Raw genomic sequence first — 15,787 nt, forward strand, 5'->3', positions numbered from 1 at the left:
ATGTCACCCAGCTCCCAACTTAACCTTTAGAGTCACATCCTCTGGCCCAGCACAAACTCCCTGAGAAACTCAAGACTAATAAAGGACTCCAAAATAGGACTCACTGCCAAGAGGAAAGAATGAAGAGTTAGTGATGAGGAACAGCAGCCATGAGTCTGGAGTAGGGTCATAATCATCTCCCAGCATCACTTCTTAGGGCCGGAGATGACCCAGCAGCTAAGAGCACTTCCAGAGAACCCGAGTTCAGGTCCCAGCGCCTACACGGCGGCTCACCACGCCCTCTTCTGGCCCTGTAGGATTGCGTGCGTGTGATAAACCTGCGTTTATGCAGACAAAACATCCATACGCATGAAGTAAAATAGGATAGGAACTAACTTTAAATCTGGAGTTAGTCCGTGCCTTGTGACTGAAAACTAACGAGTCAGTGAGAAGACAGCTTCAAGATCCCGTCCCTTGACATCCTTGCGCTGGAATCTGAAAGCAGCGCTCTCTGAGTTTGTGGCCTTGTGGCGCCACCTAGAGGCAGAGTACATTTCCACACCATCTGGCAGCGCAATGAGGCAAGAGCCCACCTGCAGATCGCGCGCATCAAGCAGAAGAAACATTTCTCGGTCAAAAAAAGAAAGAAAAGCCGGGCGGTGGTGGCGCACGCCTTTAATACCACCAGCTCGGGAGGCAGAGGCAGGCGGATCTCTGGAGTTCGAGGCCAGCCTGGTCTACAAGAGCTAGTTCCGGGCACCAAAGCTACAGAGAAACCCTGTCTCGAAAAACCAAAAAAAAAAAAAAAAAAAAAAGAAAAGAAAAAATATTTTTGTAGAGCTGGGGAGATGGCCCCACGGTTAAAAGCAGCTGCAACTCCTGCAGAGGACCCAGGTTCGAGTCTCATCTCTAACTCCAGTCACAGGGATCTGATGCTCTCCTCTGGCCTGTGCGGGCACTGCGAGCTTGTGGAGTACATTTACATATGCAGGCTAAACACGTTTTTAAAAAGTGAACAGTGACTGAGGAATGAAGCTGGCTTCTGGCCTGCACCCACAAAAGGAGAGACAGAACAAGGGAAGGGGGAAACAAGAAAACTAACTAAAAAAAAAAACCCTAAAGCCGCAGAGGGAACCCCAGAGGCTGAGGCCCCAGCCCAGGAGTCTGTTCCAGGCTCTGAATGAAACTCACAAAGACATTAATTACAGTGAAGAGGAAGTAACAGGGTGGGGGGGGGACAGGGTGGCACTAGGTGGTAGAGCACTTACCTTCCGGGGACGTCCTGGGCTCCATACCCAGCAAAAGACAAGAGAAGAATCCAGAGCTATGCGGCATGAATCCATCTCCAGGCACCTCCTTCCGGTGTGGCCTCTCTGTGCTTTCTAAGGAATGAGGATAAGGGCTGGGGGAGCCGGAGTGGGGGAAGCACTGGCTGTGTAAGCATGAGTTCAGATCAACACCAAGTCAGATGTGTGTCTATAGCAGTGCTGGGCATGGAGACCAGTGGATTCTAGGTGCCCACGGACCTGCCACTCCAGCTGGCATAGCGAGCCTCAGGCTCAGGAGAGACCCTGTCTCAAAATATAAGGTGGAGCGACTGCAGAGCCGGAAAGACGGCTCACTTGTTCTTGCAGAGGACCTGGGTTTGATTCCCAGCACCTGCATGTTAATGTAGGGTGAGTGCGCGTGTACGCGCACGCGCACACACACACCAACTGAATAAGAATTTATTATGTAAATTATTATGTTTTGTTTTGTTTTGTTTTTGGAGACAGAGTTTCTTGGTGTAGGCCTGACTGTCCTGGAACTATCTCTGAGACCAGGCTGGCCTCAAATTCACAAAGATCTGTGGTCTGGCTCTGCCTTCTGACTATTGAGATTAAAGGTACTGACCAGCCCTAAAAAGATTCTTTTTTGGTTTTTCGAGACAGGGTTTCTCTGTGGTTTTGGAGCCTGTCCTGGAACTAGCTCTTGTAGACCAGGCTGGTCTCGAACTCACAGAGATCCGCCTGCCTCTGCCTCCCGAGTGCTGGGATTAAAGGTGTGTGCCACCACCGCCCAGCTCCTAAAAAGATTCTTAAACATAAATCGGAGGATATAAACTAAGGTTGTATGAAAAAGCCTTATGGAAACCCCATGCTTTGTAAACTAACTAGAAAACAAAATTTAAGAAAGAGAAGAGCCAGGCATAGGAGTGTATACCTTTAGTCCCAGCACTGGGGAGGCAGAGGCAGGTGGATTTCTGTGAGTTGAAAGCCAACCTGGTCTACATAGTAAGTTCCAGGGCTACATAGTGAGACTGTCTCAAAATTAATTCACTGGGGCTGGAGAGATGTGTGACACATCACGCCCGTCTGTGCTCTATGCGCCACCATACAGTTCGTGAACCGGGCAAGGCGCTGGAAATTGAAACTCACAAAGACTCACAGACAGAGACACAGGTCACCCTTGATGCCAAAATGCCCCAAGAATGCCCCCTTTATTCTGATCAGGGGCAGCTTATATAGGGATCCTTAACTGATAGCCACGCCCCAGTCAAACCCACCAGAAACCACTCTCCTGCCTTCAGGTCTCAGAGCAGAGGAAAACAAGTTGTTTACAAGAAGTTCAGGATCTGGGGGTTCACTGCTCCCAACAGAGATGTCTCAGCAGGAAACAGCACACACTGTCCTTGCAGAGGGCCTAGGTTCAGTTCCCAGCTCTTACATCGCATGGCTCACAGCCACCTGTCATTCCAACTTCAGGCCTCCACAGGCATCTGCATTCACACATGTACACACACACACACAGACATATCTATAAACATCATTAAAATAAGCTGGGAGCTCGAGGCCAGCCTGATCTACGGAGCAAGTTCCAAGACAGCCAGGACTACACAAAGAAACCCCGTCTGGGGAAAAAAAAAAACTAAATAAGTAAATAAAATAAGCCTAGATCTTTTTGGTGTGTGTATGATTGATTGATTGATTGATTCTTGAGGCGGGGTTTCTATATATAGCTGTGGCTGTCCTGAAACTCAGTATATTGACCAGCCTGGCCTTGAACTCATAGAGATCCCCCTGCCTATGCCTCCCAAGTGCTGGGATTAAAGGCATGTACTACCACACAACCAGCTAAAATAAATCTGTTTTTTTAAAAATTCTTGTGCCCCATAATTTTATTTGGTTTTGGGCTAATGGTGAACTTTTTGTTTGTTTTTAGCACATTCAACGTGGGTTGGGCTAAGTTCAAATGCTTAGTATGAATATTTATTTATTTTGGTTTTTTGAGACAGGGTTTCTCTGTGGTTTTGGAGCCTGTCCTGGAACTAGCTCTTGTAGACCAGGCTGGTAGTATGAATATTTAATACATTTTTAACTTGCTGGTGTCTCAAATTTTTATGGGTCTGCCAGGTTGCAAATGCTCCCCCAGTCTGCCTGACATCTGGGTCAGATAAAAGCATTAGAAGAAATTTCTGAAAGGTCCCAGGGTAGGGTCAGATGCCTGCAGCTGGAAGATGGAGGGAGAGGAGGAGAGGAATGAGAGGTGTGGCTGCGTGTGGGGGAGACGAGAGGTGTGGCTGAGTGTGTGTGGGGAGACACAGACACGGGACTACCAGAGGTGTGGCGTGGGGGGGGGGGACGATCAGAGGCGTGGCAGAGCAGGGATCTACCTCAGTTCTGTAACCTTCTTACCTCTCCTTCCTGTAGGAAGCTGACAGGATGCGCAGCTGGGGTTGGGCTGTCAGGCTTCCAGTGGTATGAAGCTGGGGGTTCAGTCAGCAAGTGAAGCTAGGATTCGCAATGGGGTCTGGTTCAGTCACTCTGGAATTCAGCAGAGGTGACATCGCTGCCACCAGGCAGTGACTTAGATACTGTTGGCCAAACGCAGCTCTAAACAAGGAAACTCAGATCTGTGTCTGAGATGCACACCTTCCTCCCTGGACACTGCCATAATTCCTCGGCTCTGAGCTGGTCCCTCAGGGTAAGAAGGGCTCATTATAAAGACTCAGCTGTTTTCATCAAGTCCCCAGGCCCGCATACACCAGCTTAATTTAATTTGTGGATACCTGGGAGCTTTGCTCACTTTAGCTCTCGCAAAAGACAGTCTCGTGTAGCCCAGGCTGGGCATTAAACTGCCTGCCCAAGGAAGACTTTGAGCTTTTGACCCTCCTGGCTCCACTTTTGAGTGTGGGGATAACAGGTTTGCACCACCACTGCCGGTTTATGCAGTGCTGGAGATCAAACCAGGACTTCGTGCATCTTGGCACGCACTCCCAACTGAGCTACCCCAGCCACCTGGGTTCAATTTACTTGTAATTGACTGTGGCTGTCCTAGAGAGCTGTGGTCCATCAGCCAACCAGCCAGGCTCTTAGCTCTTAACAGTCCTTAAGAGTCTTCCTGTTGACTCTGGCAGGCTTTCTTTTCTTCAGTTCTCCCTCCTTTCCTCCCTCCCTTACTTCCTAAGTCGGGATCTTGCTCTGTAACCCTGACTGACCTGGGACTCGATATGTAGATCCAAGCCAACCCTAAGCTCAGAGAGATCTGCCTGCCTCTGTATCCCAAGCCCTGAGACTAAGGGTGTGCGCCACCACACCCCACCCTTCTGCTGGCTTTTCTAATGGGTCACTAGCTACAGATAGCTTGTATCACTTCTACATGATTTCCACAATCTCCGTTTCCTTGTAACTGGAGTAAGTGTGCCTGCTGGCCACCAGCCTTTCCGTCCCTGAGCAGACGGGGAGCGTGTGTGTCTCTGGTGAAGTCTGTTTCCCAGAGGGCTCAGTTAAAGAATTTTCCAAGGGACAGCACAATTCCTTTCACCCAGACACGTTGGGTTATCTAGCTCTACCTGGTCATCGCTTTTTTCCAACCTTTGGCTTTTATGATAAAGCTGTCATGCCCACTCACTTCAAGGCTTTGTGTAAATACATTTTCTTTCTCTTGAGTATATATCTTGGAGTTAGAATTGTTAGTAGGTCATATCTGGGTCTGGTGATGTCTATAATCCTTGAACTCAGGATGCTGAGGCAGAAATATCTTAAATTCAAGGCCAACCAGATTGAATATCAACACCCACATGCCAGCTCCATCTTACTTGGTAATCTCAAGATTACTTTTCAGGCTTCAGGTTTGTCTGGGTTTTGTTTTGGGGTTTTGTCATTGTTGTTTGGTTTGGTTTGGTTTGTTTGGGGCAGGGAATGGGGATTGAAACAAGATTTCTCTGTATAGCCCTGACTGTCCTGGAACTCACTTGGTAGACCAGGTCGGCCTCAAACTCACCTTTTGAGATCCACCTTTCTCTGCCTCCCAAGTACTGGGATTAAAGGTATGCACCGCCACCCGGTCTAGGCTTCTGATTTTTTAAAGACTTATTTTACTTCATGTATATGAGTGTTTTGCCTGTGTGCATATGCATAAAATATGTATGTGCCAGAAGAGGTTAAAAGAAGACATTGAAGCCCCTGGAACCTGAGCTACAGATGGTTGTGAGCCACCATGTGAGTGCCCAGAACTGAACTGGGGGCCTCTGGAAGAGCAGCCAGTGCTCTCAACCAGATGGCTGGAGTCATCTGTCCAGCCCCCAAATCTACTCCTTATGTCTATTTAACCTACCTACATACAAGCCCGCAAGGGAAATGCTGCTAATCTCTACAGCCCGGCACCTGAGATATACAGCTCCTCAAGTACCTCACCCCTGCTCAGCCTCAGGTCTCAAGTACCTCACCCCTGCTCAGCCTCAGGTCTCAAGAACCTCACCCCTGCTCAGCCTCAGGTCTCATGTACCTTACCCCTGCTCAGCCTCAGGTCTCAAGAACCTCACCCCTGCTAGCCTCAGGTCTCAAGAAACTCACCCCTGCTCAGCCTCAGGTCTCAAGAAACTCACCCCCTGGGGCTGGAGAGATGGCTCAGCGGTTAAGAGCATTGCCTACTCTTCCAAAGGTCCTGAGTTCAATTCCCAGCAACCACATGGTGGCTCACAACCATCTGTAATGAGGTCTGGTGCCCTCTTCTGGCCTGCAGGCATACACGCAGACAGAATACTGTATACATAATAAATAAATAAATATTTAAAAAAAAATAAAAGAAAGAAACTCACCCCTGCTCAGCCTCAGGTCTCAAGAACCTCACCCCTGCTCAGCCTCAGGTCTCAAAAGTCTCTCTGCCCAGTATCCATGTCCTTGCTGGCCACTTGCATCTCCCTCTGTTGTTGATTTTTAATTGAATTCTGCTGTGGTTGAAGGGCATTCTATATAATTTCATTTCCTTTAGATTTGCAGAGCCTTGTCTTCCATCCCAGCAGATGGTCTCCTTGACAACTGTTCTGTGACCTCTTGAGATAGTGTTTGTTTTGCTGATGGTGGCAGAGGACCAACTGGGTTAAATGTGTTGCTAACCTTCTAGTCTTCTACACCGCTACTGGTTTTCTGTATATGGTTACAAGCCTCTTAGAGGGGCAGGTTTTGCATCTTTAACCATACATTAAAATACTATTTTTTTCAGTCAAATATTTTCTAGACTGGGGGTCGAACTAAGGGCCTCACACATGCCAGTCACATGCTCTGCCACAGAGCCCCAACCTCAGGCCCCAGCTGTGTTTTGCACCTTGCAGTTTGAAGCCCAGGTACTGAGCACCTACTGGGCACCTCCTCAGTAACTACACGTTTGTCGTTTGTATCTGTCTTCTTGCTTATGTCAGCACTTCTCATGTCCCGTTCACCACTGAGGAGCCACAGCATCTGCAAACCGTTTGCTTGCTTGGTTGGGTGGGTGGGTGGCTAATTTTTGTTTGATCTAATAAATAAATTTTTGGTTACTCTAGAGGATGGGGACACAGCTCAGCACTTAACAGCTTCTTTTTGAAGGACTTAGATTAGTTCCCAGCCCACGTGGGGTGGCTCACAACTACCTGCAACTCCAGCTCCTGAGGCTCTGACGCCCTCTTCTGGCTCTTGCAGGCATCTGCACTCACATACATATTCTCATCACACATACACAATTTAAAAAATAAAATTACCAGGCATGGTGATGTAAGCCTTTAATCCCAGCACTCAAGAGGCAGAGGCAGGAGGAATCTCTGAGTTCTAGGACAGCTTGGTCTACACAGTAAAGTCCTTTCTCAAATAAATAATTTATTATTTATTTATTTGGTTGGTTGGTTGGTTTTGGTTTTGTTGTTATTGTTTGTTCTTCAAGACAGGGTTTCTCTGTGTAATAGCCCTGGCTGTCCTAGAACTCACTCTGTAGAGCAAGCTGGCCTCGAGCTCACAGAGATTGCCTGCCTCTGCCTCCCAAGTTCTGGGATTAAAGGCATGTGCCACCATGCCCAGCCAAAATATTTTTTTTAGTGTGGCTACTCTAACTTTATGTTCTGTTTTGTTTTGAGACAAGGTCTCTCACTATGCAGCCCAGGCTTTCTCAAACTCCATATCCTCCTGCCTCAGCTTCCCAAGTGCTAGGACTACAGGAGCAAGTCACAATGCCTGAATTTAGATTGTGTATTTCAATTCTCTGCGTAGCCCTGGCTGTCCTAGAACTCGCTTTGTAGACCAGGCTGGGTCTGAACTCACAGAGATCCACCTGTCTCCCAAGTGCTGGGATTAAAGGCATGCACTACCACCTGGTTAACTACTTATTTTTAAATTACTTTGATGTGTGTGTGTGTGTGTGTGTGTGTGTGTGTGTGCCCACATAGGCCACAATGGGGTATCTGAGTAGCAGGCTGCTGTGAGCCACCTTATAAGGGTACTGGAACCAAACTGGGGTCTTCTGGAAAGGAAACAAATGCTCAAGTGCTCGTAACTGCTGAGCCATCTCTCAGTTGATGGATTCTGTATTTTTAATTAATTTATTTATTGTGTATACAGTGTTCTATCTGCATGTCTGCCTGCAGGCCAGAAGAGGGCGCCAGACCTCATTACAGATGGTTGTGAGCCACCATGTGGTTGCTGGGAATTGAACTTAGGGCCTCTGGAAGAGCAGCCAGTGCTCTTAATGGCTGAGCCATCTCTCCAGCCCCCAGATTCTGTATTTTTTTATGGCTTTATATTGTCCACATTTAAGCAGTTCCAAGTTTTCTCTGTGAATCCTAGAAGTACCAAGACTCTTTCCCAGTGCATGAGAAATGGTTTGACCACAGTATTAAACACAGATGGCATTGCCCACTCTCATTCTCTCACAAGTGCGCGGTGGTGGCCGCAGCTCCCTGTCCTGTGGTGATATTGTAAAAAGGAACAATAACAGTGGGGGCAGTCGTGCAGCAGCAGGTTTTATGAGCTAGTGCTTTCCAGATGACCAATGAGGTATGCTACCTAATCTTGCATGGATAAAATATCCATTCAAAATGCAAGGAGCAGGGCTGGAGAGATGGCTCAGCAGTTAAGTTAAGCAGTTCCCAGCATCCATGTTGGGCAGCTTATAACCCCCCCACCACCACCTGTAACTCCTGCATCCTCTGGACTCTGAGGGCAGGTGCGCACGAACACACGAACACACACACATACACACACACACACGAACACACTTTAACCAATGTTAAAACTATCATAAGAGTCGCTGGGCGGTGGTGGCGCACGCCTTTAATCCCAGCATGCGGGAGGCAGAGGCAGGCGGATTTCTGTGAGTTCGAGGCCAGCCTGGTCTAGAAGAGCTAGTTCCAGGACAGGAACCAAAAAGCTACGGAGAAACCCTGTCTCGAAAAATCCAAAAAACAAAAACAAAACCTATCATGAAGAACCCAAAAAGATAGGCTTCTGGGCAAACCCTCTACAGCAGAAGCATCAGCAGGCACACACTCAGCCGGAAGTCTTCTCCCTTCACTCTCCCTACTCCTACGCCAGGAAAGGCCACATTCCTGCAGACAGGCCCTGGGACAATCTGCTTCTTGCTGCCCCCTAGTGGATGTTCCATAACAAGTTGCCCTGTGTATGGGGTGTGTCCTCCAGCGCCTTTCTTACGCTCCTGAAATCATTATTCATGATTTATTGGAGCTGCTTTAAGTGCTCGAGGCTTTGCCCAGGCCTCTGAAAACCCCAAGAGAAACTAGTTACTCACTGGGAAGCCTCGGTGGGTGGCTGACTTCTCCGGGATATCGCATGCCCAGGCAGCTCTCCCAGAGGCCGGTGCAGCCCAGAGATGTGCAGAGTGTCACACATGTCAGCAGCCCACATAGGAACCAAGGGCCACAGGCGGGGCTGGCTGTTCTCTGCAACAATTCGAACCAAAATTAATTATGCAAAATTAATATGCAAAGGGTTTAAAAATAATCGGAATTGGGATGGCCTAGATGTCATGTGTGCTTGGGCAAAGCTCCCAGAGTCCGTTAGGAGAATAAAGTCACCCCCAGCCAGCCTGCCTGAGACTTTAACCGCCAGACACCCCTTGGCTCTCCAGCTATTGAACAATGAACCCCAGTGAATTAGAATTTTCCCAGGCATTTCATGCTGAGCCTGGAAGACAGAAAGGGCTGAAGCCTGGTGCCAGCCAGAGGATTCCACACACTTCTGACAACCACAGACCACCTTGCTGGAGAGATGGGAGCTGAGACCATGATGGGTGGGCCCACACCCTGGCCAGGACTGCTTAGCTCACACATCTCTTGTCTTCAGTTTAAACCCTGTAAGACGGACTACCAGAAGTCACGGGATTGCTGTGCTTCTCTGGGTGTGTCCACATGTGGTTGGTGGAAATTGCTCCGGAAGAGCAAGCAGCCTGTACTCTTAACCTCTGAGCCATCTCTCCAGCCCCACCCCCTCTCTTTTGGAGATAGGGTCTCTCAAGGGCTGGAGAGATGGCTCAGAGGTTAAGAGCATTGCCTGCTCTTCCAAAGGTCCTGAGTTCAATTCCCAGCAACCACATGGTGGATCACAACCATCTGTAATGGGGTCTGGTGCCCTCTTCTGGCCTGCAGGCATACACACAGACAGAGATAGGGTCTCTCTTGTAACCCTGGCTGTCCTGGAACTCAATTTGTAGACCAGGCTGACCCAAAACTCACAGAGACCCACCTGTCTCTGCCTCCCGAGTGCTGGGATTAAAGGCGTACCTCCATGCGTGACAACTTTATCTCTTTTAAGATTATTACTATTGTTGTTGTGGTGGTGGTGGTGGTGGTGGTGGTTATTAATTATTATGTGGCGGATGCAGGTGGCCATGGGCTGTATGTGTAGGTCAGAGGACAACGTTGTGCAGTTGGTTATCTCTGTCCATCTTTACATGGGATCTGAGGATCGAACTCGGGTCACCAGTCTTGCACGCAAACCCCTTTACTTAATGAGCTGCTTGTCCCTTTATTTGGCTTGAGGACAAGTAGTCAAACCTGGCTCTGTAGAGCTGCCTGGGTCAGAACCCAGTGTCTCACCTCAACAGCCTCTGTTGCGAGTCCATTGCCCTTTCAGCTTTGCCATGGCCAGAGACTGTTGTAGATGTGCCCCCCACACAAGAAGATCCCTCAACCCCACCACCCCTCCACAGGGGAGACCCCACAGCCCAGAGAGGGCTTAGCAGGATTCTACAGGGCTACAGATTCGTCTAGGTGTTTCCTGCAAATTATGCTTATTCTGCCCACCCCTAGCAGACCAGTGGGATCTCCCCTGGCACTGCATCAACTCACGGGTGGGGCAGAACAATTCGACAGGTGCAGGAGAGGCTTCGTCTACATACAACAAACAGCCCTTTAGTCTCAGTCTCGTGGAAGGTGGATACCACCTCTCCTCACTCTCTGGTGCCAGTCTGAGCACCAGTCTGAGCGAGTCTCCTCCAAAGTGGGCATCTCAGCAAGAATAGATTCCCAGGCAGCTCAGCCACATGACATCCCATCCTTGAGGCATAGTCCTCTCTGCCACTGGAGTGAGAGACAATAGGGACTTTTTCTCCAGCTGACGTGATGTCTGGTTAGATTCAACATGCAGACACCCCGGAACAGATATCTGAATAGCTCTTGGTCAGTTATGGACTTGTTTAGGGTCATACAATGTCTGCTTGGCTGTGACCCATAGCAGATACTTATCATCACAGCCAGATGGAAGAGAGGTAGAACCCTGGCAGCTCACTAATCTGAGGAGTGACCCTCGCCTTCCATGTGCTCATGTGCGTGCTCACACTCATGCCAGGGCCTCTCTGAAGCAGCCTCTATCGAACACCGAAAGAGCCACTGGCCTGCTCATCCCAGGCAGGTCTCTGGGCGCAGTGAAGGAGCTGTCAGGGAGACGTGCTCACAGCGTCTTCTGGAGAGGATGTGAGTATCCGTGTTTCACCAGCCCTCTGGGAACTCCAGCCTAGACCTTCCAGGACTTCCAGCACACTCCGCTGAGAACCTGGCTTCCTGCCTCAGGCTGAGCACCTCACCCACCTGGGCACGCCAGGGTCCTGGTTCTCAGGAGCACCTGACCCTATGAGTCACCAACTTACCCAAGCACACACCGCTTCAGAGCTGCTTGCCTAATGGCCTGAGGCCAGGTCAATACGTGCCAGAGAACTAGAAACCAAGATAGGCACTCAGAAGCAGGATGTGGAGGGCACAGAGCTAAAAGGAGGCTTCCAGTCCGTCGGTTCCCACAGTGTTTAAACCCATGTGGAGGGCCAGGTGTGGTGGACCGCGCCTTTAATCCCAGCACTTGAGAGAAGCAGAGGCAGGCGGATCACTAGGAGTCACAGGCCAGGGCTACGTAGTGAGATCATACTTCAAAAAATAAAAACAGCTCTGGAAAGATGGCTCAGCAGTTAAGCACACTTGTTGCTCTTGCAGAGAACACATGGTGGCTCACAACCAAGGGTATTCAGTTCCAGGGGATCTGAAGCCTTCTGACTTCCTCGGATACCCATGTGCTGCAAGCCAAACACCCATATACATACAACGAATAAATCAACAAAAATACATTTAAACTGGGGTGGTGGCATACACCTTTAATCCCAGCACTCATGAAGCAGAGGCAGGCGGATAACTGAATCTCAGTAAACTAAAATATCAGTGTTGAGAGCTTTTGCTTTGTTTCTGAAGTGGGCCATGCCATGGTAGTCCTGGCTAACCCTGAACTCAATACTTGTATCCCCTCCCAACTTTGGACTATAGGCATGCACTACCTTGGCTGCTCGTTTTGAGGTTTTTAGGGATTTTGTTTTGTTTCCTGTTGCTGCCCTTGCTTTTGGATTTTTGAGACAGAGTCTCACTCCATGGGGAGAGTTGGAGCATACACCAGTGTGGAGAGTTCTTATGTGTGGAGACAGAAGGTTGTCCCTTTGGATTCAAGGAGAAGCCTAGAGTCTATTGGATGAGCTCCAGCCACAGCTGAGCCACAGCTGGGCCACAGGCAGGGTCCTCTGCTTCTCCTGTTCCACCAAGACCCAGGAAACAGGCTGCACTTGTGCCTTGGTGGGACGGCTAGCTCGGTGACCGGCTGATGTGGGATGCCCCTCTGTATGCTGTGAATATGTTTCATTGCCATTGGTTAATCAAGAAGCTGCTTTTGGCCAATCCTTTAACAGAGTAAAGCCAGGTGGAAAATCTGAACAGAGATGTAGAGAGTAAACGGAGTCAAAGAGACGCCATGTAGCTGCCAAAGGAACCAGTAAGCCACAGCCTAGTGGTGATACATAGATTAGTAGAAATGGGTTAATTCAAGATGTAAGAGCCAGCTCGAAACATGCTAGAGTCATTGGCCAAACAGTATTGTAACTCATGTAGTTTTTGTATGATTATTTCAGGTCGGGCGGTCAGGAAGTGAACAAGCAATCTCAGCCAACAGGTGATGTGAGGACAGCAGCTCTCAACCTGCGGGTCACGGTCCCTTTGTGGATCGAACGACCCTTTCGTAGGGGTCACCTAAGACTGTCAGAAAACACAGATATTCACGTTATAGTTCATAAACAGTAGCAAAGTTACAGTTATGAAGTAGCAATGAGAATATTTTTATGGTTGGGGGGTCACCATAAAATAAAGAACTGTATTAAGGGGTCGCAGCATTAGGAGGGTTGAGGACCCCTGGGCAAGGAACTTGGAGTGGCGGTCAAAGCAAAAGTCAGGTTGTCCAAGGTTCATCACCATGTGAGCCAGTCACATGGAACCCTCTAACCCATTGCATTTATTGAGCAACATTGTGTGCCATGCCTCAGAGATACACAGGTGCGCTCTGCCTGCCCTGCCTCCCAGAATCACAGTCTAGGCGACAGCTTTTCTGGGAGCCTCTGCCGTCTTCATGTGGATTTTTCTTTCTTTTTTAAGAATGCCTCCAACTTCCCCACCTCCTTCCTGCCACCCAAATCAGTGCCCAGGATCATCATAGATGTACATTGCAGAGCAGAGCGGTGACTGTCCCTTCCCTAGTCCGTCTGTCTCCTTGGCTTTAGTGTCCTGGTCCCCAGCACAGGCAGAGGGAGAAGCAACCATGCTGCAAGGTTCAGCAAATCCCATGACCTGGAGTGACCATGGTTCATGAATTCTCCTGATTGCTCCGAGCACTCACTCCTGGGATCCCAAGACCCCTTCTCTGGCTCTTCAGAGGCTTCCGAGTTTCCATTTGGGAGAAATAACTTCTAAACAAGTTGCTTATAGTAGCCCAACTGCCTGGGTTCAGGGAGTGGTTTAATGAAGAAAGCAGGCGAGGTGGGTGGTGTTCCTTCACCTGCTGCTACCTCCTGGGTCCCTGCCATCCCAAAGTTTGAGTTCAGCAATCTGTGCTGGGTTCTATTCCTCCAAAGCCACCAAGTTCCTTAAGGCCATGGGTAAGCCTCAGGCTTGTCTCATCCTTTGTCACCTGTGACGACCACTGGGCCTGGTGTATGGGAAAGAGAATGCGTGGAGGAGTAAGTTAGGAAGTCCTTCCCATCACTACCTGCAGTAGAGGTCACTGGGAGGGGAAGCCTAGGAGTGGAGGAGGTGGGCGCCAAGCCCTGCTCAGTGCTCTGAAGAGCTTCCGGAGTGGTCAAAGGTCAAAATTCTCCCACGACATTGCTCTGTTTATGGAGAGGTTCACAAGCCCAGCTGATATCCAGGCGTGGCCGGGAATGTCGTCACCCATCAGAGCAGGTGGTCCAAGTGAGCTCCAAGACCAGAGATTGGTCTGCTGCCCACACTGGGGCAGGTCTGTCCCTGCTGAGGCAGCTTTGGGTGGCCCAGTGCCAGAACCATTTCTACCGTCCAAGTCTGGGTTTCTTCCTCACCCGGAAGACATTGCTTTCTTCTCCTGCCCATTCTCTTTTCCCTCCAGCGGAGCCCTTGAAGTCATCATCCAGATAGGTCATGAGCATCGGATTCTTGCTAGGGTGTGGGCGCTGGACTGTTCTCGAAGTGAGGGAGATGTAGCCACCACCTGGAACTTCCTTGGTCAGCTAGCCCATCCAGGTCCCCGTCCTGGAACATCCAGGAGCCTACCTACCAGGGCCGCCAGAGGCCAGGGCTGCCCGGAGGAGGCACCTGCGGAGAGGGAGCTGGAGCAGGGGCGGGCGTTGGCGTCTGTGAAGGCGACCCACCACTGACAGTCCTCTGCCGGAGGTGCTCCAGCAGGCGTGCGCTCACGGCCGGCTCCAAGACGCTGCAGGCCGGCAGCACACGGGCCAGGCGCTCCAGACAGGCTTGGTAACCCTCGCGGTAGCTCTCCAAGGACCCTGCGGACAGAGTGCAACGTGAGGCTCAGGTGCAAGCACTGTGCACGCAGCAAAGGCCGTGGGGAGCAAGGAGCGTGGCCACTCACCCGGCGCTGCAGTGGGGTAGGGGGACGCAGGCTGCTCCTGCAGGAAGCGCACGGTCATTTCCAGGATGTCCGCTTTTTCCAGCTTAGAGTAGCGGGAAGTCTACACCAGGCCAGGCAAGAAAGATACCCCATAACAAACCGAGCAGCTGGGTACCTCGTTCTTGTATCCAAAAGCTAGCCAGTTGCCCGATGGTCTCTACCACTCCATCGCTCTTCAGGAGGCCTTCTGATCCCGAAGGAGCCCCGGGACCACGCCCGCCCACCCGCCCCACTGTGTGCCCCAGGACTCTCCACCTCGGTTTTCCGAGCTCCCAGACACTCACCTCCGCGCCCAGCAACGGCAATACCAGCCCCTTTAGCTGGCTCAGGCTCTCGTTGATCCGTGCGCGCCGGCGCTTCTCCAGCAGCGGTTTCAGGCTCTGCCCGAAGGTGGATGGGCGCAAAGGCCACAGTTAGGAAAACCGCGGGTGCCTACCCACCCTGCCACGAGTCCCTATCTCCCACTCCTACCTTGCGCAGCTCCGCCGCGTCCCCTACTCTTTTAGGCAGTCTCATGCTCCGGGGAAAAGCGAAGAGCCCGCAGGGTCCGGTACCTCGGGGTGGAGGATCCTTGTCCTTGCTGCAAGGCAGAGCTAAGAACGAAGCCGGGAACCAAGTTCAAAGCCTAGCCCAATCTCGCGCCAAAGAAGTGCGCGCCCAGCCAGCCGCACGCCTTTAAGAAGGCTGTGTCCTTGCTCCGCCCCGCCTCACGGAGTCTGGCCAGTCGCCACTCCCACCTCCCCGCCTTTGTCCCTGCACAGGGTGGGGCTGGAGAGGACGAGTCAGTGTTACCCCCCAGAGATGCCACTCTGGCCTTAGAGTCCCATCTGTGATAGGGTCGCGCTACGTGCGGGCGCTGACTCCCTGGACAGGAAGAGTGGGTGGGGCCGGTTCTTGACTCTTCTCCAGCACCCTAAGGCTCCATTCACGCACGCCCTCCGGGTTTCGAGCTCTTCCCTGGGCCGCAAGGGCTCCAGCGGCTGCAAAGCTACGGAGCTCCGGACCTCAGGGAGGTCATTCGCTCTACCAACTGCCCCGAGCTGGACGTGGAAATCCAGTCCTAGCAAGGTCCAATCTGGTTCTGGCTGCCAAAACCAGAACTG

At 50.7% G+C, this 15,787-nt stretch overlaps 1 protein-coding gene across 1 annotated transcript; it reads right to left on the reverse strand.

The window, feature by feature from the left end:
• Positions 1-14,326: 14,326 nt before the first annotated feature.
• On the reverse strand, positions 14,327-15,254 carry Hes2 (hes family bHLH transcription factor 2). Its single transcript, XM_057785632.1, has 4 exons — positions 15,156-15,254; positions 14,969-15,064; positions 14,646-14,745; positions 14,327-14,559 (listed from the first exon to the last, which is right to left on the reverse strand). The coding sequence occupies exons 1-4, from the start codon at positions 15,198-15,200 to the stop codon at positions 14,327-14,329; spliced, it is 474 nt and encodes a 157-aa protein (XP_057641615.1). The 5' UTR covers positions 15,201-15,254.
• Between the last annotated feature and the right edge of the window lie 533 nt (positions 15,255-15,787).

This window comes from Chionomys nivalis, chromosome 11, assembly GCF_950005125.1.
Source record: "Chionomys nivalis chromosome 11, mChiNiv1.1, whole genome shotgun sequence".
NCBI lineage: Eukaryota > Metazoa > Chordata > Mammalia > Rodentia > Cricetidae > Chionomys > Chionomys nivalis.